This window comes from Cydia splendana, chromosome 5 (assembly GCF_910591565.1).
Source record: "Cydia splendana chromosome 5, ilCydSple1.2, whole genome shotgun sequence".
NCBI classification, from domain to species: Eukaryota; Metazoa; Arthropoda; class Insecta; order Lepidoptera; family Tortricidae; genus Cydia; species Cydia splendana.
The window spans coordinates 2576471-2602733 of record NC_085964.1 but is presented as its reverse complement, the minus strand read 5'-3'; the positions used below and the strand labels follow the sequence as shown (position 1 = coordinate 2602733).

Genomic DNA, 26263 nt, shown 5'->3' with positions numbered 1-26263 from the left:
ATTTCCTAAATCATACAGTAGCTAAAAAAAACCATTCGCTACTTACCTACTTACAAAGTCACAGAAACCAAGTCCTCTCATACAGGCAAATACGCTACTGGACTACGCTTATCAAAAAAACATGGTCAACATCAAAACATTTTTAACCTTAACACAATGATATTAGGTGCAATTAGGACTGTCATGACCTTTTCTAATGTATGTCTTGACCAGTCAACCTGACTTACATCACTGTATAAACTACGGATAATCAGGGGTCACACAACACTGGCTATAATATAGCCAGGGGTTGTCAAGCGTTGGGAAGACATTTGCTTAACCAATTAACAAGACTTGTCGGACGAAAAAACTGTTAGAAATGTCAAAGGCTGTGGGACTGGGAGTGGAATGTGTACCAGTTGGAAGTAGAACATTTTAGATGTCCGTAGGGTATTTGAAGACCATATCTTTAGGCAGGGGTAGGAAACTATAGAGTGTTCGGGCATTATCGGCTTCGTTCGGCTCCGCATTGCTCCGAGCAATTAAGTACATATTAGGGTTGGCACAACTTGACGTCCTTTTGCGTGCACAACCACAGATAAGGTAATTACTTACTTGAATTTTGACAACCCTGATTAGACGAAAGGGAAAGTGCCATACATTAGAAAAGAACAGCATGATTCCGAACCGCTGTCAAACTTCGGTTTCGTAGGAAGTTTCCTTTCTGTACAGTAGTACCTACTATTACTTATTCTGTGCTTTAAGGTCATTCCTGAAATATCTCATTCCCTGGCCTTACCTATTCGCAAATTCCCAGGAGATTCCGATTCTAATTTTTGGAGCAATTCTCAAAAAGTTTGTACATTTCGATCACATCTTAGATTTCTATAAAAATTGGTAAAGTACCTACATAAAACTGGACGACTTCCACCACGTTTCCCAAAATGCCCAGAAAGTTTCTAAGAAACATTCCTTTTTTGTTGCCAAATGTGCAAGGAAATCTGGTAACAAAACAGGAAAGTTTTATAATAACTTTCTGGGACATTTTGGGAAATATGGTGGAAATTGTTCAGCTTCATGTACTTTACCAGCATACCAATTTTTATAGAAATCTAAGATGTGATCGAAATGTACAAACTTTTTGAGAAAATTGCTCTTTGGTGACTGAGTAACCCGTGCCAAGTCCCATCTGAAACCAAACTGCGGGGTGGAGCGGAGTCTTAGTAATAGGCTCCCGTTTTTACCCTTTGGGTACGGAACCCTAAAAATTGTTGTCAATAAGATATTCAGAGCAACAGTCAATTATTGAGCACAGAAACACGTATCTCGAAAAGACAGAATCGGGAATAGTGGCATGCTCTCGTTTCGGAGGCCAAGATCCTCTTTGGATCGCTGAGCCATATTAGTTAGTTTTAGTTAGTTAGTTAGAAACACGTATCTAAAGCGCTAACCTCAAGTTGAGATTAAGATTCGGCACCTTCTGAGTGAAATCGGCGCACATCGCTAACTGCCAACGCAAACGCTCTGTTTGCGGCGGCGAGAACACAGCTCATTAGCGACAGTGTGTTTCGTCCATAATGTACCAACAGCTCTCAACTGACCATAGGTAGTCCTTGTGCCTCGGCAATACGGTTCAAGAAGTGTCAGCACCATTGGGCCACATATTAACTGATACTTTGTGAACCTTATTGGCTAAAACATAAGGTTCAACGATGGTCAAAGTTGTTAAATACTGTTATGGATGAACAAGTGGGTTTTAGTCGGCGGTGTCTAATAAGTAATCATTGGTGCTACATAGTTTTGTTCGTGGAAAACAAATGTTTAGTTTGGTGGTGTTTTTTCTGGGTCAAAAGATTTCCTTTAAATCCATTTAAAGCGGTATAGAAACGTTGTTACAAAAATTAACCGTTTTCATAAGTGATACATTCACATTATTGTATATTTAGATATTATTCTACTATTTAGCGAAGAAGGTTAGGTAGGTAATTAGATATTTTGAGTCTATATAGGTTTTACATTACTATTTACAAAAACGGCAGTAATCGCGTATAATTAAGTTTTGAATTACCTCCGACGTTTCGAGGACGGAGACAGTGATGGCCTACCTATAAATCGTAAAAGTTATCAGTGTTCTGTGTAGGTTAGAACACACATAAGACGGTTATTATTCTGAACAATAAGATGTCTTTGCATCTGTTACAATTAAGTGATAAGGGGCTGTTCATAAATTACGTCCTCTAAAATTTATGAGACCCCGCCCTTTAAAATCATCCAACCATCATATAATTCGAAAGACCCCCCCCCCTACCAAATAAAATGATGTCATTTCCAAAAACTGCATTTTTAGCTTAATTGTACAAAATGGTCATGATGGTACAGTCAACAACAGAGCTATGAATACAGGCAAAGTGTCAAAAATATGTATACAGTACTTTATTGCCTGTACATTAAGGTCGTGTTTACATATTTTGGGCACTTTGCCTGTATTCATAGCTCTGTTGTTGACTGTGCAGCCAATGTCAGTAGCTATTATTTAACTAACTAATTTATGAATAAACTAATTTAAATCAAAGTAAACAAAATCTACCCTCAAATGGCTCCTTAAGCCAGTTGAGGGTTAGATGAAAACATTACACGATCAAATAACGTAGGTCAGGCCAGTTCAGTGACTGATCCAGGCCGTTTTGTATTTGGTTGGTTAACCAATAAATGTTATAACTACCCGAAAATGTACAAATTATTTGTTTATTTTTATTTAAATACCTAAAGATACAGACCATGGTTAAATTAATTGTATCAAGCAGTAACGTCTGCGAACAATGCTATTAAGCTTAGAAACAAATTAAAAGTGGAAAAATTCACTGTCTTGGATGGGACTTGAACCCACGACCACTGAACCGCTAGCCCAGGGCTCTGCCATCCGAGCTACCAAGACCTTACCCAATACAGTGAAACCACCACCATACCATTATACATGGTGGCTAAAAAATAACTGCATTCCCGTTGCCAGGGAGGTTTTGGGATTATACTTACTGAGCAACTTTTACTATGGGACCAACCCCGAAATCGCGAAGAAAATTTGGCTGCTTTATACATTTTGGCTGGTCCATTTTCTATGGGAGGGTAAATTTTTTTCGCGATATCGGGGTTGGTCCCATAGTAAAAGTTGTATATTTATTTTTTAACCACCGTGTATAGCTTAGCTTTAGTCATAAGAGCTTAATTAGGTACTTAATTTCCTACAAACAATAATAATATATCATAAGCTCACGAACATTTTACGCACTGGTCAAAATAACAAGCCCGGAGAACCATAATCGCTATAAAAATGGAAGCCGAAAATACGCGCCAAATTAAAGCATTGTTTTTAACTTTTTATCGCCGAACAACATCATTTGAGCGCCATTTCTAGGGTTCAGAAGCAGAAGGTTCTTGTAAGAGTTGTAAGCAATCGGAACGAAATTATTTTTTATCAATTTGACGACCGGTGTGGCCTAGTGGGTAATGACTATACCCTGCCTTAAGAAGCGATGGTCCAGGGTTCGAATCCCGATAAGGGAATTTATTTGTGTGATGATCACAGATATTTGTTGCTGAGTCATGGATGTTTTGTATGTATTTGTATATTATATATATCGTTGTCTGAGTACCCACAACACTAGCCTTCTTGAGCTAACCGTGGAAGGGCGGAGTGGAGCTTTTTGTATGTGGTGAAATCACGATTAAAATTTTTCTCAAGATAATTATAATCTACAGCTAGAAAGACATGCAATAGCACTCACCTATTTTATTTATTCGATAAAATACAAAAATAGAAGCGCGACAGATTAGTCAGAAACAAGTACGGTTACCATCAGTTTGTCACTGACATAAACGCCGTCGAGAACGTAATTTACTTTATATACATCCCGTTTGCACTAATATGCGAGTGCGAGCGAGATGTATAGAAAGTAAATTACGTTCTCGACGGCGTTTATGTCAGTGACAAACTGATGGTAACCGTAAAGACAGCGAAAAGAATGTGACCCAGGTACGAAATAGGTACGAATATAGGTTTTTTTTTGTTATAATATAGGCCTAGCAAACGAGCCGACAAATCGCCTGATGGTAAGCAATTACCGTCGCCCATGGTCACCTGCACCAGAGGGATTCCAAGTGCGCTGCCGGCCTTTAAGATGGGAATGAGCGTTTTCCAAAAAAAGTGTACATTTCATTCATGTCTTCAAAATATTGACTTCTTGGGCTCATTTTACTCAGAACCATTTGTACATTCACCCCTCATACATGAAAAAATGTGTCCCAAAATTTTGTATGAAAAAATTTTTTTCCAGTGCGACACGTTTATACAAATAAAACAATTTTTCATACAAGAATGTGACGATCTTGAAAGGAAATCTTTGGACACTTTTTTTCATGTATGAGGCGTGAATGTACAAATGATTCTGAGTAAAATGAGCCCAAGAAGTCAATATTTTGAAGACATGACTGAAATGTACACTTTTTTTGGAAAACGCTCGAATAGGTATATAGGCCCGCCTTTTTCTTGAAGGTTTTTCCGGAGATACCACAGGCGACAATTTAATTTTAAAATTATATACTTTCAATAGTTTCAATAGACTGACAAAATGTGAATGAAACCCTCGGCACACGACTCCCACTCGCACTTGACCAATTTAATAACTGGCATAAAAACGAATTGCGCATTTAAGGTGAATAACTCACGTTATTATTTTTTTTTAATTGTCCGTCGGCCGGCACAAAGACTAACTATTGTAAATGTGTAAAAAAATAAAAAAAGTTACTTTATGGCGTCGGCCGTAAATGTCGGGCGATTGTGCGTTCATTAGGCTATCTGTAAAATACCTAATTGGTTGGGTTATTTAAGGTTTAGGTAAAATCACTATAATAATATATATTTTATAGTGATTTTGGTAGCTGATTAAAATCAGCTAGCTATGGATGTTAGGGCAAGTTATAGTACATTGTGCAACATGGGGCGTAAGTTGAATATTGCAAACGAGAGTAAGTTAAATCGCGACGGCTTGCCGGAGCGATTTATAGACTCGAGTTTGCAATATTATTACGCCCCGAGTTACACACAATGTTTTTCATCACACTTGCGTTACAAAAATTAAGTATGAAGACAAAAAACTGTTAATTATGGCACTAGAAACTTCATAACTCCCTAGGGAGAACGCTTTTAACTCCCGCTAAACCTGCGTGCAATTCCACATTTACTGAGCGAGTGTGATGAAAACCTATGAACAACGTTAGCCTTTACTCTAAACAACGATAGTAATACCTTTTACAATGCAGGTTGGCAGTATATGTGACGTCCCACGGGTAAAGGTACCTTATGGCGGTTGGCGCTTACACTATTATTAAGGCCGCTCCAATATTATTGCGACGCTATGCGACGTAAGCGCCAGCCGCCATAAGGTACCTTTTGGCCATGGAACGTCACATATTAAAATATCAATAAGGAACCGCGCCATAACAATTTTCGTTACATTTGACAAAATTAAATACCTAACATTATACCTATGTACTTAGCAACTTTAAAAAGTAAAAAAAAAACCGTAGTCTTTTTTTGGGTTCGGTTTGATTGCACCTAACCACCTAGGTAGTAGGTACTGTAAAGGTTTGCAACCTTTACAGCCTTTTTAATCTGTGACTGGTTAGTTATGATATTTAAATTTGGAATATCAGCCCGCTGTCAAATAGAACGCGGTGCGCATTCGGCATTCGATCAGAGGCAGCTACCTAGTATAGATGTTGATCTTGATATAAATTTGTCTCAAATATATTAAAAGAAAGTCTACTACGTGTTTTCTATGCCCACGACGTCCTCCAGATAGGCCGCCCTCTTTACAGTACCTACATAAGTAGGCATGCACTTACCTGCCTACATATTTTACAAGCTATTATTTAACTTGCAATGTTTGTTTGTAATATTTTTGTTCGAGTCAAATCTTGCAAGCTAAATTACTCGATTGAGATGAATCTTATATACTTTAGGTATATGAACCTAATGGCTCCTCTACACGATGGGCCAATGCCGGCCACTCCAAGGGACGCAGCCATGCGGTAGAATGAGATAGCAATACCACTTGCTCCCTCTAACGCATAAATGCGTCCCTTGGAGTGGCCGGCGCTGGCCCATCGTGTAGAGGTGCCATAAGGTGAGTGACAATGCAATATTGTGGTACTATCGAGCTGATTTGGTGATGGACACTGCACTGGCCATATAGGAGCTCTGTGATAAAACAACGCAACGTAAATTGTGTTTGGGTTTGTCAAACTTGTCCCGATGAATATTAGTTGCCCGTTGAAAGAAGAGTAGTCAGCGTTAAAAGTTTGTATCAAATTGAAATTATTGACGAAAAACTTATATCTTCGTGACTATTCTGAAACAAAACTCGTACCTATCTTGTTCTCATATCAATCAAAAGATAAATGTGGTAACTAGGTATAGGATGCATAGTTATACCTACAGTTATTTACTGCGTTTTAATTTTGACTAGCCGTGCGAGATACGATATTTTTTCAATGTAGTGACGAGGTACACAAGGGCATACCTACTCTTCTTCTTCTTAGTCGTTATACTCTTTGCAGAGTGTCGTGGTCAACTGCTGACATCAGGCACAGATGTTGCTTGCCGTGCGATTTCTCGCCATTTTCCGCGGTTGGATGTCATTCTAGCAAATGCGTTCAGGGGTCTTTCCATGGCAGATTTAATTTGATCAGTCCATCGCATAGGTGCATAGGCATACCTACTAACATATATGTAACCAACATTCACGCAATAAATGTCATTATTATAACGTTAAAATAAGATCTCTACACATTACATACACCCTAATAACCCTAATTCGTTGCCAACGGGGGTTAAGCCCCTTTTAACCGATTTCAAAGTAGGAGTGCAGCTAGCATAACTTAGCGGCTTATTTTTGCTAGTATACCCATATTTTCGAACATTTGTAGGTAAAGATGCATTTAACCTAGTCGAGATTTCGCATTAATGAGTCGGCCGCCGTAAGCTAGGTACGGTAAAGGTTTGCAACCTTTACAGCATTTTTGATCAGTGACTGGCTAGTCACTCTATTTGAATTTAGAATCTGATCTCGCTGTCAGATGCAGGCAGGCAGTCATCAAGACTAGTCGAATATTATTATTGTAACTTAACTGAAAGGACCATGGGCAAATCTGTAGGGAGCCTGGAACCAACGCCAACAGAAATGAGAGTAAGGTCATTAGATTAGGGTTGCCATACGTCCCGGTACGCCGGGACATGTCCCGGTTTGAAGCACGGTGTCCCGGCGTCCCGGCCGATAAGAAAATTGTCCCGGTTTAAAAATCATAGTTATTTAGTAGGGGGCTGGACTTTGTAAATAATAATATACCTACATTTCTACGTTTCATATAGCCAAAATTAAAAAAAAACATGTTTTATGGTACCTACTTTTACCTAATGTCCAATATCAGTTTCTCAGACACACAATAATTAGATGATTATGTATATTATGTTATTTTATAGCTTTTAAAGTCTGTAATGTAGAGCTCGAATTTCAGGCTCCCAAGGGCCTAAAACCTCATCAATGGAACTTCGGCCCTCCGAGTAACTCTTGTACATATGACACATATTATTGTTGAGTAACACTAGCGCTGCTTTCTTACAGCTCGACCTTCAGTGTCGCTTAATTTTTAACAAATATAAAAATTTGATTTAAGAAGCTTGGCCTTTTGCCTCGCATGAAAGCTCACCGCGCTGGTTATAAGTACGCTTCGGGCTTATTAAGTAATGTGGAGATTTCTGAGCTCGACCTTCAGCCTCACATTTTACATAAATTTTTGGTTTGTCTTCCAAATCTCGTCTTCTTCAGCTTAGCCCTCGCTAGGCCAAGCTCGGCCTACGGTTTCGCTTTTTAATACAATGGACATTGGTTGGCGTCTATGCTCTAGCTGAGCTTATCCTGAAGCACGGCTTCGACCTCGCATGAAAGCTAGCCTCACTGGGGAACTTCGGAGTTTTAGGCCCGGCCCGGCCTTTTTAACACTCTTTCACAATTTTGTCAAAAAAATTTCGCGCTCGCTTCGCTCGCGTTTTTTGCTGGTTGACCCTGAATCCCCTGAATCAACATGGTAGCTTGACTGGTCAATGAATAATAATTTAAACACATGGAAAATTTATCTCCGAAACTACTGTGCTAAAATTTTGAAAAAAAAAACACAAAATAGTTCTTTACCTATCTATAGGAAAACCTATTAGAAATGTGCAGTCAAGCGTGAGTCGGACTTAATTATAGACATTTCACTCACGTTTCACATGAAAAAATACATTGTTACAAATTGTGTAACCCTTTAAACGCGACGCGAGTCCGACTCGCACTTGGCCGGTTTTCTTTAAATGTCCCGGTCTGAGTCCCCACACTTATGGCAACCCTACATTAGATAGGTATTTCTATGTACTTCATTTTGTTCTATGGGCACCAAGCGGAATTCCATTGCAGAACTGAGATATTGGTAGTTTAGCCAAAATGTCGTCACCCTTATTACCTAGGCAATAGAGACTGAGTAAGTAAATTATTGCTGCAGGGTAGATGTTCGCGCACCGCCGGACGAGCACGAATGATTTGCCGCGCTCGCCCGGCGGTGGACTCTATTGCCTAGGTAATAAGGGTGACGACATTTTGACTAAAATACCAATTACTCAGTTCTGCACTTGAATTCCGCTTGGTGCCCATAGAACGAAATAAAGTACAGAGAAATACCTATCTAATGACCTAACTCTCAACTCTGTTGGTGTTGGGGCAATTTTGACGTATAGTCCTTTATGAAAAGAATATAAAGAATATCAACAAAGTGCGTTTAATCAACCTCCACTTCCTCCCTGCTAGGCCGTGAGGCCTGTCAGGACCTAGATAAGTTTCTTGGTCACCATAAAGGTGACGTTCGGATGTCAACTGCAGCTACATTACTGTTACAACATCGTTGCCGCCGCTGTATCTGTCGATTCCCTTAATAAATATAGCTAAGTGACAGAATGAACATTATAATCGCGGCAGTAGGTATTGCGACGGCGAACGTCACTCATTTTATCAAGGTTATTAAAAGCGGCAGCCACAACAACGCTGCAAAAGTAATGCACCTGCAGTTGACATCCGAACATCACATTTAACTGTACTACTTACGTAATTACCTTTACCTATGTCGTGCGAATTTAGGATATGATGGTCGTTCTATGTCTACGTGACAGCGTGATAAAACGGTGTCCGTCAATTTCTATCCCGCGGTATTAAAAAGTGACAGTTATTTTATCACGTGGATAAAACCATCCATAATAAGCCTGCTGGTCTATTTATTTATTTGATCCAACATAAACAATATCAACATGAATAGGTGATAAATAACCTGTCAATTAATTTACATTCACCTAAAGTACCTAAACAATACAATAATAGATCTTACAATACGTAGGCGAGTATTTAATGCTTATAAGAACATCAACATACACCTACCTTCACTATTATTGAATGAAATATGAATATACCTTGAGGAAATATATTAACCTACCTATACTTACAAAGTTTTGTTCATTGCTTAGTTTAGTCAAATCTTATAATAGCTACAAACTATTATCGTTTACTTTAGAAGTTACCTAACTTCCAAAACTACTTATTCTTATAAGACTTCGGTAAGGTCGGTAACGGTCAATGCTGCCTATCTACTCTACTGGAACGCGCCGAAGAAGCAAATCAAATTCCTGTTGATCACAGTTCAATCACCCCTTCCTCTTACCTTCGACTTCATTATATCAATCTACACTTACCCAGTCATTTAAAAAAGCATTCGAAAGGTGTTTTATGGTGACATCTTGTTTATTTACCTCATAAAGTGCCCGCTGGCACGTTGATGTAAGTCCAGCTCCACGTTGTCGCTTTTACGCACCGATAAATCACCCAACAGTCCGCCGCACTACACGAAAACCAAACACTGAATAATTAAAAAAACAAAAACTTCAGCTAATCTAGCATAATCCGATCGATTAATTCGATTAGCGTTTTATCGATATTATCGCGTGCGAGTCGGACAACCACCGCGCGCGACTCCCGGTACAATGGCGACAATCGACAATCGTGCGGCGCGACTGCGGTGACCGCGCTCGCAACAAATCCGGCGATAAACTCGCGCGGCTCCGCCAATCAGAGCGCGCCAATACGCCCACGAAAGCGCGCCGCGCGCTTCTATTGGCCAAGCAACTGCCATTGCCTTACGGATGTTGTTATGCAGAACGAGACCAACTGTTCAAAATTCGAAATAAGAATTTAAACGTTTTCGAGCCGGGCGTAGCAACGTAAATTGGTTGCGCGCGTGGCGGCCGTGTTCTCTTTCAGTTGTTCTTGTCTTCTTTTTGTTGTTTAAGGTGGCTCGTTGTATGGAGAGGGATATTCGTGCGACGTTCTTGGGATTGTTTCTCCTGAATCGCTCAATGCCCGTTTCAGCCGCCATTGTATTGTCCTCATTGGTTCACGAATAGCTTTACGAATCGATTTAGAAGGCTTGTTCGTAATTCTTCGTACATGTATCTTATAAATATGGTTAAATATGCATAATAGGTACCTTATGCACCTAATAATTTGTAACTGTCTATAGTTCGTTTTTTTAGCATTAGAAAAACACTACGCGATCTTGACGTGTCTTTTTATTGAAAAACTCTTTAATAAAATCAGTAACTAATAATATTAACTATTGACTTAACTATAAACTTTAAAAAGCAAAAGAATGTAAATAAACGTATATGATTCATAATTGTTACATATTTGCCGTGACTTATTTTTCAAAAGTGTTTTTCAATAAAAAGTGAAGTCAAGATGGTTTACCTTTTTTCTAATGCTAAAAAAACGAACTATAGTACCTAAATAATGTTTATAAAAGTAAATCAAAATGTAAGCAATGTAGTGGTAAGACTGGTAAGTACCTTTCAACAATTGGAAATAGTAGTTTAGGAAATAGGATCAAAATGATATATTTCCGTCAAGGGCGTACATTGAATCCTGAGCGTAATGAGGGATTCAAGTGTTAACGCCCAAGACGAAATAATTTTGATACCGTGTGACACTTACCGCTTTTCACATCAACTATGAGGAAAATAAAAAAATCTTAGTGTTGACACAATCTGATGCTTAAACAGATTATTTAAACTAAAAAAATAATGTGACGAATGAAGAGGTGCTGAGATTGCTGAGAATGATAGGAGAAAAGCGATGCTAGTTAAACGCAATAAGAAATAGGATAGGCATGATGTTAGGACACCCTATACGGCATGATAACTTTTTCCTAAACATCCTGGAAGGCAGGATTGAAAAGATAAGAGAAGAAGGGAGACCTAGAATCACTTATCTCAGCCAAATAAAAAATAATGCGTCGTATGTGGAAATTAAAAGACTGGCACAAGAAATAAATGATTGGCGATTACTCCACTGACAAGAGCAAAGCTCTTAAGTTATGATGATGATGATGTGCTAGAACAGAAAAGTGTTACTTTGATCCCTCCTAGCAGGGAAGAAAAGTGCCACTTTGATCCCTCCTAGCAGGGAAGAAAAAGCCCTTTTCCGAATAGGTGATGTGAAAAAAATATAAACAATGTTACCAAACATTTCGTTTTCTCTACGTACGAAATGCTATTATATAATGCCTATATGTAGGTACACAATAGGCATAAGCAACACAACACAACGCACACAAACGTATTCACAACCTGTGTGGCTTACATAAATAAAAATGGGTGGGTGTGTAAAGTGCTTATCGAGCACCTGATACAAAAATAAAGATCGAACACTTTTGACGACGCATATCAAACTTAAGATTTTGAAGAGATATGTATCGGTAGAAGGAACAATTTAACATTATCATTTTATTAAAATAGATACATTAGTACTGTACTGCAGGTACCACGGTATTGATGAACGAACATAAAATACAGAAATGAACGAACATTCTAGAAAACTGTTAAATAGCAAAATTAAGCTACAATAAAAAAATCGTTATCGGTACAACACGAATCTATCTAATCGCACAGTAATCTCAAAAAAAAAAACCCACTAGACGCAGATACACTTATGCAGTACTTGTGCATATATATGTAGGTAACTCCTCTTGGCTATGAGACATCTAATATTACCTACAATACCTAGGTACATAGATATGAATGACACTAACAACGCTTGGTTAGGTACCTACTGTAGTGCACATTGGATAAATTATTAAATATTTCTAATATTTTTTAATATCTTTTTACAGATATAGATGAACAAAAAAATATTAAAAAAAGTTATCTAATAAAGTCCACTTAATAATCAAGGTTTCTGCAATTTAAAGCATATATTATTCATTTACTGTTAAGTTTAAGTAGCTAACCGTAACCGCAATTATGATCCAATATCGAAATATTATTGCGGTACATATCTACTAATACAATCTTGGTAAATGGATACTTTCCAAACTCGTATTATTCCATGAAGACACGTATTAAAAGATGTAATAAAAATAAAAGTTAATCTTCAAAGTGATCTGAGGATCCCTTTCACAAGATATTTTGTAAAACAGATTTAATGTAAAATATATAATATTATCCACTCAAAACGTTTTGCTTTAGATCAGCAATTGATATTCGAAACGGTAGAAAATTTTGCATTTGAATCAAATATTTTTTATTCTCATAATCTCCATGTTATTCTTAAAAATACAATAAAAATAAGTATATCGATTTCCTAGTACAAGACCGTTAGAATATATTAAAGGTCAAGAGGATCACAAGGGTCGCCTGAATAATTTTCTTGAATAAAGAATATTGATTAAAGAATAACAAGGAGTCATGACTTCTTTCACTTGACTACCATTCGACATTCGAAATTGAAATCTTTAGAAAAATTAACATACGTCCATCATCCAGGATATCATCCGCAAAACATCAATGCGAATTGCAAATTCGAAATCGATACGAATTTACAAATATGTCATTCGTTCTTTCAAATTTAAATATCGAACATCGGTATGGCCAGCAATAAATGGAAGGCCGTTTAAAAATTACGTTTATGAATATGGCACAAAAGCGGGATTCGATAATTGAATTGTAACGGTTCAAAGGGACAGCGGGTCGCGCCCCCCGACCCCACAATGCCCACAATGCACCATACGCAAATTAACTACATACAGTATACAATTTTTATTGCCAATAGAAAAATCCTATTCACAAATTCGCGCCGCACAGGTCTTGTGCCAGTAAAAAAGGAATTTTAAACGGCAATAAATGATTTTTGCATATGGGGCACGGTGTCATACATATGGAGATTTTGCAACATGCGTACAGGTAGTTTGGTTTATTGGGTGCAATGTGTACGTGTGATTTAAATTGGATTGTTGGATCACAACTGAATTCGACAGACCGTTACAAATGTGATTATTCACAAAGCGATATAAATAAATTAGTAATAGGCAAATGATTCCATTAAAAACTAACATTAAATATTAATGCTTTGCAAATTTGTTTTGTGAACGAATTGCATTACGTCGCTTCGAGAATGGAGTAAATAAGCATGTAAGCACTGTTGTTATATTGACAAGATTTATTGATAACTCAGTTAAGGTGCCGAAATAAAATGGAAACTAACCTACAACACAGCAACAGCATACTTATTACTGGTACAAGAACTCTTTACAACCAGAAATGCTGAAACTGCACATGGTTTAAACTAGGGCTCGCGGTCGTGTCCGGGTTTCGTGTACACGTGTTCGGTACCCGTTTCCGAACTACACGTACACGGTTTTCTGACCCGTTCTACACGTGTAGTCGTGCACACGTGTAATTAAGATCCGTGTATCCGGGTACCCGTGTACCCGTGTACACGGCGAAACGGACCTTAAATACACGCGGGCCTAACCCGTCCTTGGCGTGTAGCGGAGATTGTAGTAATGTATATATGGATGTTCAATGTGATTGATATGTGTTGTACCAATTTAATTTATTTTTCACCTCAGCAGCTCGAACAAGGGTACTTTGCTAACAGTGAGCAAAATGCGATTTTGTTAAAGGAAAATATAACATATTCCGTTCGTGGTAGTTTCAGTCAGAGATGGGCAAAATTCATTTGAATGACGAATTACGAATGAGAATTACCAAATCATTCGCGAATGACGAATAATTTTTTCGAATGATCATTCGTGTTCAATTCATTCGCGAATAATTTATTCGGCGAATAAAATAGCCCACGAATAAATTATTTGCGAATAATATTGTCGAATAGTTAGCTTACAAAATAACTATTTAGCTGTTTTATATCCCAATAGTAAAAAGAAAATGTTTTCTATCGGTTTATCTGGTTGGTTGATTTGAGGTGTGGAAACTGGGAATACGCCTCATGTATTGGCGGTCACGTGGGGCGAGAACAACTGGAAATACATCAATAATGGGGGTATTCCCGTTTGTCCCCTTCGGGAACATGTGGGAAAAGACAAACAATCTTTCCCATTTGTCCCCACTTCATTGAAGCAGGAACAAATAGGAACACACCATTAACAGGTGTATTATTCTTATTGTTCCCCGATGGGAATAGGCGCTGCATATAAAATATTTACATTTGTCCCTCATGTATGGCGTAGGTCACGTGGATAGGGGACAAATGGGATTACATCAATAATGCACCCATTATAACCAATAATGGGTGTATGGCCATTTGTCCTCGCGGGGAACATATAGGAAAAGAAGCCGCATATAAATATTTCCCATTTGTTCCCACCTTATTTTTGTAAGGACAAAAGGGAACACACCATTTTCGGATGTATTCCCATTTGTCCCCGCCGGGTACAGAAGTGATAGGATTTGCATATAAATATTTCCCATCTGTACCCTCCTTATTGGTGTGGGGACAAATGGGAACACACCATTTTCGGAAGAATTCCTATTTGTCCACGCCGCGAGAGACATTTGGGAAAAGACGCTGCATAGAAATCTTTTGTATCGGCACCAAATGGGAACACCAATATCGGGAACAAATGGGAACACCAAAACTCATATAAAACATTCACATTTGTCCCCGCCTCATGTATGGCGTAGGTCACGTGAATCGGGGACAAATGGGAATACACCAATAATGCACCCATCATTACCAATAATGGGTGAATTCCCATTTGTCTCCGCGGGGAACATATGTGAAGACCCTGCATAAAAATATTTTCCATTTTTCCCCACCTTATTGGGGTGGGGATAATTGGGAACACAATTTTCGGATGTATTCCCATTAGTCTACGTCGGGAACTGATGGAATAGGTGCTGCATATAAATCGTACCCATTTGTCTCCGCCTCGGGGACAAATGGGAACACCAATATCGGGGACAAATGGGAACACCAAAACTCATATACGACATGCACATTTGTGCCCGCCTCATGTATGGTGTAGGTCACGTGAATCGGGGACAAATGGGAATACACAAATAATGCACCCGTCATTACCAATAATGGTCGAATTCCCATTTGTCTCCGCGGGGAACATATGTGAAGACCCTGCATAAAAATATTTTCCATTTTTCCCCACCTTATTGGGGTGGGGATAATTGGGAACACAATTTTCGGATGTATTCCCATTTGTCTACGTCGGGAACTGATGGAATAGGTGCTGCATATAAATCGTACCCATTTGTCTCCGCCTCACGTATGGCGGCGGTCACGTAGGGCAGGAACAAATAGGAATACACCAATAAAGAGTGTATTCCCATTTGTTCCCGCGAGAAACTTATGGGGAAAGACGCTGCATAGAAATCTTTTGAGGTGGGGACAAATGGCAACGCCAATATCGGGGACAAATGGGAACACCAAAATTCATATAAACATTCCCATTTGTCCCCGCCTCGTGCATGGCGTAGGTCACATGAATTGGAGACAAATGGGAATACACCAATAATGCACCCATTATTGGTGTATTCCCATATTACTAATAATTACCAATAATGGGTGAATTCCCATTTATCTCCGCGGGGAACATATGGGTAGACCCTACATAATAATATTTTACACAAATATCGGATGTATTCTCATTTGTCCCGGCCGGGAACAAATGGGAATAGGCGCTGCATATAAACAATTCCCATTTGTCCCCACCATGGATGGCGACGGTCAGTTGGGGCCTTTCCCAAAATTTTCCTTGGCTCTAAAATACGCTGCAGTTGCATACCTATTCAGATTTGCTATCTGAGTGTGTATTACAAAAATCCTTCGTGTAATTTATTCGAATAATTCATTTCTTATTCGAAATTCTAAACGAATGTTTTTTCGCGAATATTAATCTCACCATAATTATTTAGATTAAAAATGATTCGAATAATACCCAACTCTGGTTTCAGTAAGCATAACTATCTACTTTTGTATTAAATAATCATTTAGGTTCATATAACACTTTAAACTCTCGCGTTTTGTACACATATTTAATTACACAAACGGTTCTAGCGCGATATAATTTCATTGTTTTTACCTTTAATTCCGACGTTTCAGCTGAGTTGCACCAGCTGTGGCCATGGAAAGACTGACGTCCCAACAAATGGTAACATGGTGGTGGTGGTATTTAGGTTTACTTTAATTATCAAAAAACTACATCAATGAAGAAATTGAAATACCAACAATGAAGTCAACGGTTACTGAGATATTGTTAATTTTAATCTTATGATTATTGAAACAAATTGTACTTACCTACCTATTATTGACATTACAAATCAATCCAGTAAAACTGCAAAGTAGGTAATCGAATCTTCCTAACCTTCCACATATTCAATCGTATGTCTTCATAGCACGAATCTCCGCTACACGAGAGTGAAGGGTCGAACCGGCGGGTAAATAAGATCCGTTATTTCGTGTATCCGTGTACCCGTGTACACGGGTACCCGTGTAAACGTTTCCGAATCCGGGCGGGTTCGTGTAGTTCGGGTTCTTAAGCCCGGCGGGCTTAAGAACACGGGTACCCGTGTCAGCGTGTAACACGTGTATCGGGAGCTCTAGTTTAAACCTTAACATAGATATAAAGAAGATTACTAGAAACAATACAATAATTATATACATGAAGTAACAGTTCAAATTCAAATGACTTACTGCAGAAAACACATAGTAGATATTTTCCGCAGGTTAATTGATATCATTTGTTGATACCATGCAAATGATGACAGACTGTCTGAACATTAAGCCCCCTGAAAGCGTACAATCGGTCACGCCACCATCGGGTTTTTTCCACAGAATCCTGCCCAAACTCGTACCAGGTTTTCAAATTAGCAGCGATTTTGTACCATAGGACCATACGATAAAACACAATTTCACGAGCACAATTAAGCAGCATACGAGCTTTTAGAAATTAGGTATGTACTAATTTATTGATTCTGCACGGATGCAGCAAATCACTAATTCCGATCGTACAATGCAATTTTACACACCAGTAACAAATAATTCAATAAACTTACATTACCATATTTACCACGTACTACTTCCAGTCAAAAATGACGCATGTATTTATCAATTACAATGTCGTTTATGACTTCTGACTATCATTTCAACATGGAGATTGCTCTGCCAAATGTCAAATATGGTAATAAACCGATTGACGTACAAAACGTTCCATTTTTAAATTTGTATCGCTTTGTGCAAATCTTTGTATAGCGTGCAAATCCGTTAGATATCATTTTGATGCAAATTATGGATAAAAGTAGTCGATTTAATATCGATTGCGTTGCCTTTGTGTGTGAACGGGCGTGAACGAATGGTATGGAAGATTTCATTTGATTGACAATGCTTTTGACGTCAGTATCACGTACATATTTAAAATTGATGCTACTGATATCCTTGGGTGTGCTCTCAACCGTTGTATGAAATGCAGAAGCTACTATTAATCTTATATAATCCTTCGTACCCTACTTACTTTACTCATTCGTCTCATCAACGGCTCATCAATATAAGATTACAGTATACCTACGTTAAACGATCAGGAATAATTGAGCCATATTTTTTATGTATTGTATGGAAGGCGATACCTACTAAAGTAAATAAAAAGAAAAAATATATACATAACTACGGTTTTGCATTATACGGGAAAACTGTTATTGAATTGTTTCTAGTAATATAAAATATATCTACTTATATGTAAATCCAAGTGTACACTTACCCAATATTTATATCCATACCTAACCTAAAGGCATACATATGTATAGTCAAATAAAGAAACCCGTCATGCCTAAACCGCATAGAATATTTGTTTTTCATTGTTACCTACACATTTGTTAACCATTTTCGGTCTCGAGTAGCACCAGGTTAAGTAAACCGTAAAATCGCTGCAAAGATTACACGCCGAATGACGCAAACTGTCACTAATACCTCTTTATTTACATTTCTCACAGCCGATTATCGATTCATTCGATGGACAATCGATGAGTGAATGGTTGTGTCGTTGAGTGGCTTGCGAATGATGAGCGTGTAGTATCGATGAATTGTTCTTTTTAGGGTTGCATTATGCCGTCCACTTGTAAATGGTTAACGAATTCGGAGGCGTTATTTGTTAAAACAAAAAAGTAGGTATTATGCCGTGTACTGTTCAAGAGACGCATCACGCAACGTATTGTTTCAAGCTTATTGAATATATTTTTTGGGAAAATGTTAATTCTGTCTAAACTAAATCTAACATTTCTCACAGCCGATTATCGATTCATTCGATGGACAATCGATGAGTGAATGGTTGTGTCGTTGAGTGGCTTGCGAATGATGAGCGTGTAGTATCGATGAATTGTTCTTTTTAGGGTTGCATTATGCCGTCCACTTGTACAAGTACCTAAATGGTTGACAAATTCGGGGGCGTTATTTGTTAAAACAAAAAGGTAGGTATTATGCCATGTAGGTACTTTTCAAGAGACGCAACGTATTGTTTCAAGTTTATTCAATATAGGGATGTAACGATACCGATAGCGATACCGATATATCGGCCGACATAACCGGCGATTTAAATTCAGTTTGAAAAGCGCGCGAAACGAATGACGCTGCTAATAATTTGAATAAACTATGTTTCCATACCAAAAAAAAACTACCTAAAGTGAACTATAATTACTTACTGATTTGGATTTACTTTGGCATTGATTGCTCGATGGTTACCTAAATTAATGTTTTCTTTGATTTTGATTTGGCATTTTTCTTTATTTGTTTTACAGTTCTTCACATTTCACAAAATCGAGTGTCTATTATACATTATACATAAAATGTTTTATGCATATTAAGTACTTATATAATTCCTTATTTATTTCATTTATTAACTAACTACTGTGCCATTGATATCGGTATCTGTATCGGTATCGCCGATTATTTACTTCAAAAATCGGTATGTATCGTATCGGCAAAATCATGTATCGTTACATTTCTAATTCAATATATTTTTGGCAAGATGTTAATTCTGTCTATAGTTCGTTTCTGTCTACAATCTTGATGTGTCTTTTACCTAATTGAAAAACACATTTTAAAAATAAGTTACGGCATAGGTATATGTGCCAACTGGGTAGTTTGAGAATAAATGGAGACTTGGTTACGGAACCGGAAGAGATATTAAGCGTCATGCTGAAATCACATTTTCCGAACTGTGTAGAGGTGACAGAAATAGGTAAACAGGAAGGTCAGGAGGAGTCCGACTGGGCGGCGGCATTGGAGGTGGTGGAGGAGGAGAGGGTTGAATGGGCGATCAACTCCTTTGCGTCTTTCAAGGCTGCGGGCCCGGACGGAATCTTACCGGCACTACTGCAGAAAGGATATAGATACATAAAGGAGAAACTGGTGGAATTATACAGGGCAAGTATAGCCCTAAGCTATATTCCAAGGGTATGGAGAGAGGTAAGGGCGGTCTTCCTGCCTAAACCGGGGAAGAAATCGTACCAAGAGGCGAAATCATTTAGAAGCATAAGTCTGTCGTCGTTTGTACTAAAGGCTTTAGAGAAGGTAATAGATAAGCATATAAGAGAGAAAGTGGAAAGCAGCGGATGCCCCCTACACGGGAATCAGCACGCTTACATGGCAGGAAAATCAACGGAGACAGCCCTACACAACCTAACGGTAAGGGTGGAAAGAGCATTAGACACAAAACAATACGCACTAGGCTGCTTCTTCGACGTAGAGGGGGCCTTTGATAAGGCTACTTTCGACGCCGTAGAAGAAAGCCTGAGGAGAGAGGGCATCCGACCGACAATAGCAAAATGGATAGGAAAAATGCTTAAAGGCAGATCCATAACGGCGGAGCTAGGAGGAGTATCAAAGAAGATCAGTCCAAGAAGAGGCTTCCCACAAGGGGGATGTCTGTCCCCCCTGATGTGGTGCCTACTTCTTGACTCAATGGTGAAGGAGCTCAACAGAGGGGGTATGTATATGCAGGCCTACTCTGATGACGGAGTGCTACTAGTGAGAGGGGCGGTTCTTAGCGTCATAAGAGATATAATGGCAAAAGGCCTCAGACAGGTACTGAGGTGGTGTAGAGAGAGAGGACTGGATCTCAATCCGTCGAAAACAAAGCTAGTGCTATTCACTAATAAGAGAATAAAGGAGATGAGACCCTTAGAGATACAAGGCATAGAAATAGAAATGGTGAACGAGCTGAAATATCTGGGAGTGACTCTAGACAGTACACTCAGATACAAAACTCACATCAAAGAACAGACGGCAAAAGCCATAAGAACACTGTGTCAATGCAAAAGGGCAGTGGGGAAGAATTGGGGACTGAAGCCAGGTATGATCCACTGGATCTACAAGGCGGTGATACTCCCCAGGGTGCTATACGGGGCAGTGATATGGTGGCATAGGGCCCGTATTAAAGAATACCAAAAAGACCTAACCAAAGTACAGAGATTAGCGTGCCTCATGATGACAGGGGCCATGAGAACGACCCCGACACATGCATTGGAGGTAATGCTAGGCCTGAAGCCACTCTGGATAGAGGTAGAGAAAAGAGCCACTGAACCGTGGTATAGAATGAAAGCATGCAAGGAATGGAGAGGAAGCTATGTGGACAAGAGACACGCGCTGATACAAAAAGAGGCGCTATCAAAATTTGAGATGCTGATGGTCAATAACGACCTCATAAAAAGGCAGGAGATATTTGACAAGAAGTATAGGATACATATAGGAGAGAGAGACAACTGGAAGGTAGAAGTCAGTCACCCGACGACTATCTGTTTTACGGATGGCTCTAGAAGAAGCTCAACGAAACTAGCAGGAGCAGGCATAGTAATCCCTAAACTGGGAGAGAAGGTATCAATACCGTTGGGTAGGTATGCTAGCGTATTTCAAGCAGAGGTATGTGCAATAGCGCGCTGTGCACATATAATTAAAGAGAGTGTGCAGCAAGAAGGCGCTGTTGTAATATATACCGATAGCCAAGCAGCACTGAAGGCACTAAAGAAAACATCGGTTACCTCCTCCCTTGTGAGAGAATGTCGGGAGGAGCTTAACTCGATAGGCAAACGAAGAAACGTCACGGTGGCATGGGTACCAGGACACCAAGGAGTGACGGGTAATGAGAAAGCGGACGAGATGGCAAGGATGGGGGCGGAAACGGATCACATTGGTCCGGAACCGGCTCTACCTATGTCAGCGGACGTCACGAAGGGAGTCATAGAGAAGGTAAAAGAGATGGAAGCACAAAGAGAATGGGAAGAAGAAACTGGATGTAGACAGTCGAAGATGATGATCAAAGGCATAGATCACAGGAGAACCAGGTATCTTCTGAAACTAGGTAAGAGTAGTCTGAGACTTCTGACAGGCATTATTACAGGTCATAATACTCTCAATAGACACCTTAAGATAATGGAGATTAGCAGAGATGCCTCCTGTCCACACTGTGGTAAGGAGGAGACTAGCTTACACCTACTAGCAGAATGTATCATGTATGCGGCACCGCGATATAATACATTCGGCAAAGACACACTAAAAGAGAACGAACTAAAGGACGTCGAACTCAAAGATGTCCTTCTGTTCTGCAGGAAAACAAGAAGATTTGAGGAGAATGGTGAGGGAATGCCGCCGGGACAGTAACCTGCAGCTCCGACTCCAGGGAATCGGGCTGAATGAACGCGACACGCGATCGACAGCCCGCCTGCTTCCGGCCAGGCGTCCCTACACTACATCTACATCTAGATATATGTAACAATTATGAATGAAATACGATCATTTATATTCTTCTGCTTTCATAAGTAATAGTTACTGATTTTTAAAACGCGTTTTTCAATTAAAAGACATGTCAAGATCGCTTACCTTCTTTCAAGTTCTTTCTAATGCTAAAAAAAACGAACTATAAACTAAAACTAGCTATACTGAAACACACCCAACTTGTAAGTCGAAATAGGCGCGTAATTGAAATTTTCTATGGGAAGTCAAATCTTCGTGGCTACATTTTTTTAAATTTACCGCCCTATTCTTCTGAAAAAGTGGGTGTGCTAGTGCTAGAGTATATGTAGGTACCTACCCTACCTAGCCTACCTTACCGAGGTACCTATGTGGATCTCTATCTATAATATCTATACGCGTCCTTGTCAAACTACTCATACTGCCGTATTCGAACTTCAAGATATTCACAAGAGACGACACGTACTAGATCCATTCTATATAGATTATAGTTTAGATATCAACTAGTTCTCTTTTGCAGCCAATGACCTTTTATTTAAGTTTGCAGCGCAATTCGGGCAACCAATGTCACTTTTACGTTAGATAGAGTAAGATATCTATTAGATGTGAATTGGATCTCTAAGTCATATCCTGTGGAAATCGTTCAACAGTATCTCCAGAATCGCGCAAATGTCAAATTTGACAGATTAGATCTTAAACATATCGTTATCGTATCTTGGTGATGTCTAAAAGATGTCTAATAGATGTCTATTTCAAAATCCGAATCGGGCCCTTAGTTCGCACTATTGGAGTGCCAAGGACGCAGAGCAATAACCACAAACCACTTCGTTCGTTCGTCTTTACGAAATTAGGATTTTCGATATTCGCGATTTCGCGGTACGCCCTCAGATATACCGTTTTCGAATTTCGAATCTGCCTCTAGGTCTAGGCACCTTACTAATGGTACCTGCTCGTATCTATGGGGATAACTGCGTAATACTTATTATTTACCATATAATGTATGTATGTTAAATCCTTCAGAAAGTTCGGTCGCAGAAGTCCCTGGTGTTCACTTATTTAAACGGCAAACAATGATGATGGAATTTCCTTTTGCAGGGTTGCTCCTTTTCACTCACAGATTGATTTGGGAAGGGGAGGCATACGAATTTTGAAGCAAAATTTTGACTTAAGGGGGGTGCCCCCCAAAATTTGTAAAAAATAAAGTTTTGCTATGTGGTCAATTTTGGTATCATTTTCGGGTAAATCAAGGATGCTTAATTCGTTTCTGATATTTAATTTCAACGGTTTCATATAAATAATATAAAAAATAATGAATAATATAATTTTTTTAATTATTTTTTTTTCGAATAAAAGCCTACATTTTTGTTATTTTAATATGCACACAAAAAATAAAAATTTCATGAAAGAGCCCTACTATTCCTCGTTATAAAAAGTATACATTTGGTATTTTTATTCTACATTAATGTGAACAAAAAAAAATGAAATATAGACCTACTTTCGACCACTCATTGAACAAGATACAACGATGTGAGCTACAGCTAAGCGATTTACGGCGTTTGATGATGATGAGATCCCTTTTTATTATACATAGTGTGTCCTTAGAACCCTTAGATCATTTTAGGAAGGAGAGCCACCTTGATTTTTGGTACGGTTGGGATGAAAAGTGGAGTGATTTGTCCCATACAATCATAAATTTACGCAAGCACCTGTTTAGGTGTCTGCAATAAGTTTGGTGACATTTTCGATTAAATCAAAAGAAAGAAATCATTTAGGTAATTAATTCTTCAAAATACAAATTAATAATGTAAATATTGACTAATATTTAAATTATTTTCCTCTGTATAGCTACGTCCCTTAAATCGGATTACGTTGTGCACCAAGTATAAGCAATGTTAAAGAGTGTTTACAAATATATAGGTAGTAAAATCTTTCAAATACGAAATAATATAACTATTAGTCCATTTTCTTAATGCAGAAACCTAAACAGATGCTTTCATAAATTTATGATTGTATGGGACAAATCATCTCCACCTAGGGGTCACAAAACCGTGCGTATTTTAGAAAACCGGTTTTTCGGTTTTTGTGAAACAGCAAAACCGGGTTTCCGGTTTTTTCGGTGATTTCGATTTTACGTATTAATTTGTAAAATAAGTAAGTATGTTTAGGATCAATGCTTTAATATTACCTATTTACTTTATTTTTACCAAGACCATCAAATTCCATCAATAAAGTATTTAAAGCAATTCTAAAACGGAATGCCTAAGAAAAATATTACATGACAATGGTGTTGACACAGTACTCCTTCTGGAAACACACACCGCTGATGATGCCCAACTCGCTAAACGAGGTAACATACCGGGATTTGATATAGTAGCGGCATTAATCATTACACCATAAACAATATAGAGCTACAACATATCCCCAGTCTTCTCTTACTGCCCTGGTCAACGTAATTTCAAATAACATCGACGGCAACAAAATCGCCACCACGATTATTCAAATCGGCGAAACGAGGATATGCAACATAATTATATAAGCCTCAACGTAGCTAATGGCGTACCTACTCCACGCCTTCCTTACTTGGAACATCCATCCCTTTACACTTGGGACTTGATTAGCTACCATACCAGCTTGATACCAGCGGGGAGGCGATCATAGACTGGGCAGATAGAAACAACACTTTTTTAGCCGTTTCTAACAAAGGCACGTTCAAAGGAGCTCGATGGAGAAGTGACCACAACCCGGACCCAATCTTCACAACAAAAGCAATAGACGATACCCCAGTGGCCGCCGAGCGGTACGTGCTAGCGGATTTCCCACATTCTTAACACCACCCAGTATTAGTTGTCATAGGTCTGAAAATATCGATGGTTGAGTCGTATCCCGCCTAACACCACCTCGCGGGTGTTAAGCTGATGATGACCTGACCCTTGTTGCACAAGGAGACAGCACAATTAGTGCGCAGTGCGCACTTATAATATATTGTATTGTTCTAAATATAACAGTAAACTCTGAAGTGCTTGTTGCTCAGCAAAGTAATTAAACTATGTATATAAAACTGTAAAATCGAAAAACTCAAAAAAGCCGGTTTTATCAAAGTTGAAACCCGGTTTTTGCAATTGGCTGTAAACCCGGTTTTTCCGGTTTTTTCGATTTCGGTGAAACCGGGTTTGTGACGCCTATCTCCACCCTTTCATCCACACCGCACCAAAAATTAAGGTGGCTCCCGTTCCTAAAATCTAAGATCTAAGGGTTCTAAGGACTCACTATGCTAAAGAGTATCTCATCATCATCAAACGCCGTAATTCTCATAGCTGTAACTCATATCTTTGTATACTATTCAGTGAACTGGTGGTCGAAAGCACGTCGGTATTTCATTTTATTCTCTCTACATTTTTAGAAATAAATATGCCATGTGTATACTTTTTATAACGAGGAATAGTAGTGCTTTTTCATGATTTCTTTATTTTTTGTGTATATATAAAAATAAGATAAATTTAGGCTTTTATTCGGAAAAAAATAAAATTGGCAAATTTTTATTTTTCATATTTTTTTATTATATATATGAAACCGTATAAATTAAATATCAGAAATGAATTTAGCATCCTTGATTTACCCGAAAATGATACCAAACTTGAGCACATAGCAAAACTTATTTTTTTACAAATTTCGGGGTGCACCCCCCCTTAAGTCAAAAATTGCATCAAAAATTCGGTTGGCTCCCCTTCCTAAATCAATCTGTGAGTCAAAAGGAGCAACTCTGCAAAAGGAAATTCCATCATCATCAATTGCCGTAAATCGCACTTTTTTGTCGTGAGCGCCACGGACTACATGGGGAAACCTGTAGAATGATGTTTAAATAAACATCAATGGCAGATTTTTGGCTTCCTAAGTAGCTTGGGATTTGTCATTTGCATAAAAAAATCAACTTGCACTTTTATTGTTTCAATATACAGGGTTCAACCCATTTTGCATAACCATAGGTGTTGTTGCCATCAGATATATATACATACTTATATTGGAGACGAATGCTGGGTATATCATGGACTGAGTTCCGGACCAACGCATCAATTCTTGAGGAGCTTGGCATTAAAGAGCGGTTTTTC

General features: G+C 38.6%; 1 protein-coding gene across 1 annotated transcript in view; it reads right to left on the bottom strand.

Annotated features, from left to right (window-relative positions):
* LOC134790450 (transcription factor Sox-21-B-like) overlaps positions 1 to 10181 on the bottom strand; it is a 68692-nt gene extending 58511 nt beyond the window's left edge. Inside the window, exon 1 of the mRNA XM_063761257.1 lies at positions 9866 to 10181. Within this exon, the coding sequence (XP_063617327.1) occupies positions 9866 to 9870 (5 nt within the window). The 5' untranslated portion in view covers positions 9871 to 10181. The remainder of the gene's footprint in view (positions 1 to 9865) is intronic.
* Between the last annotated feature and the right edge of the window lie 16082 nt (positions 10182 to 26263).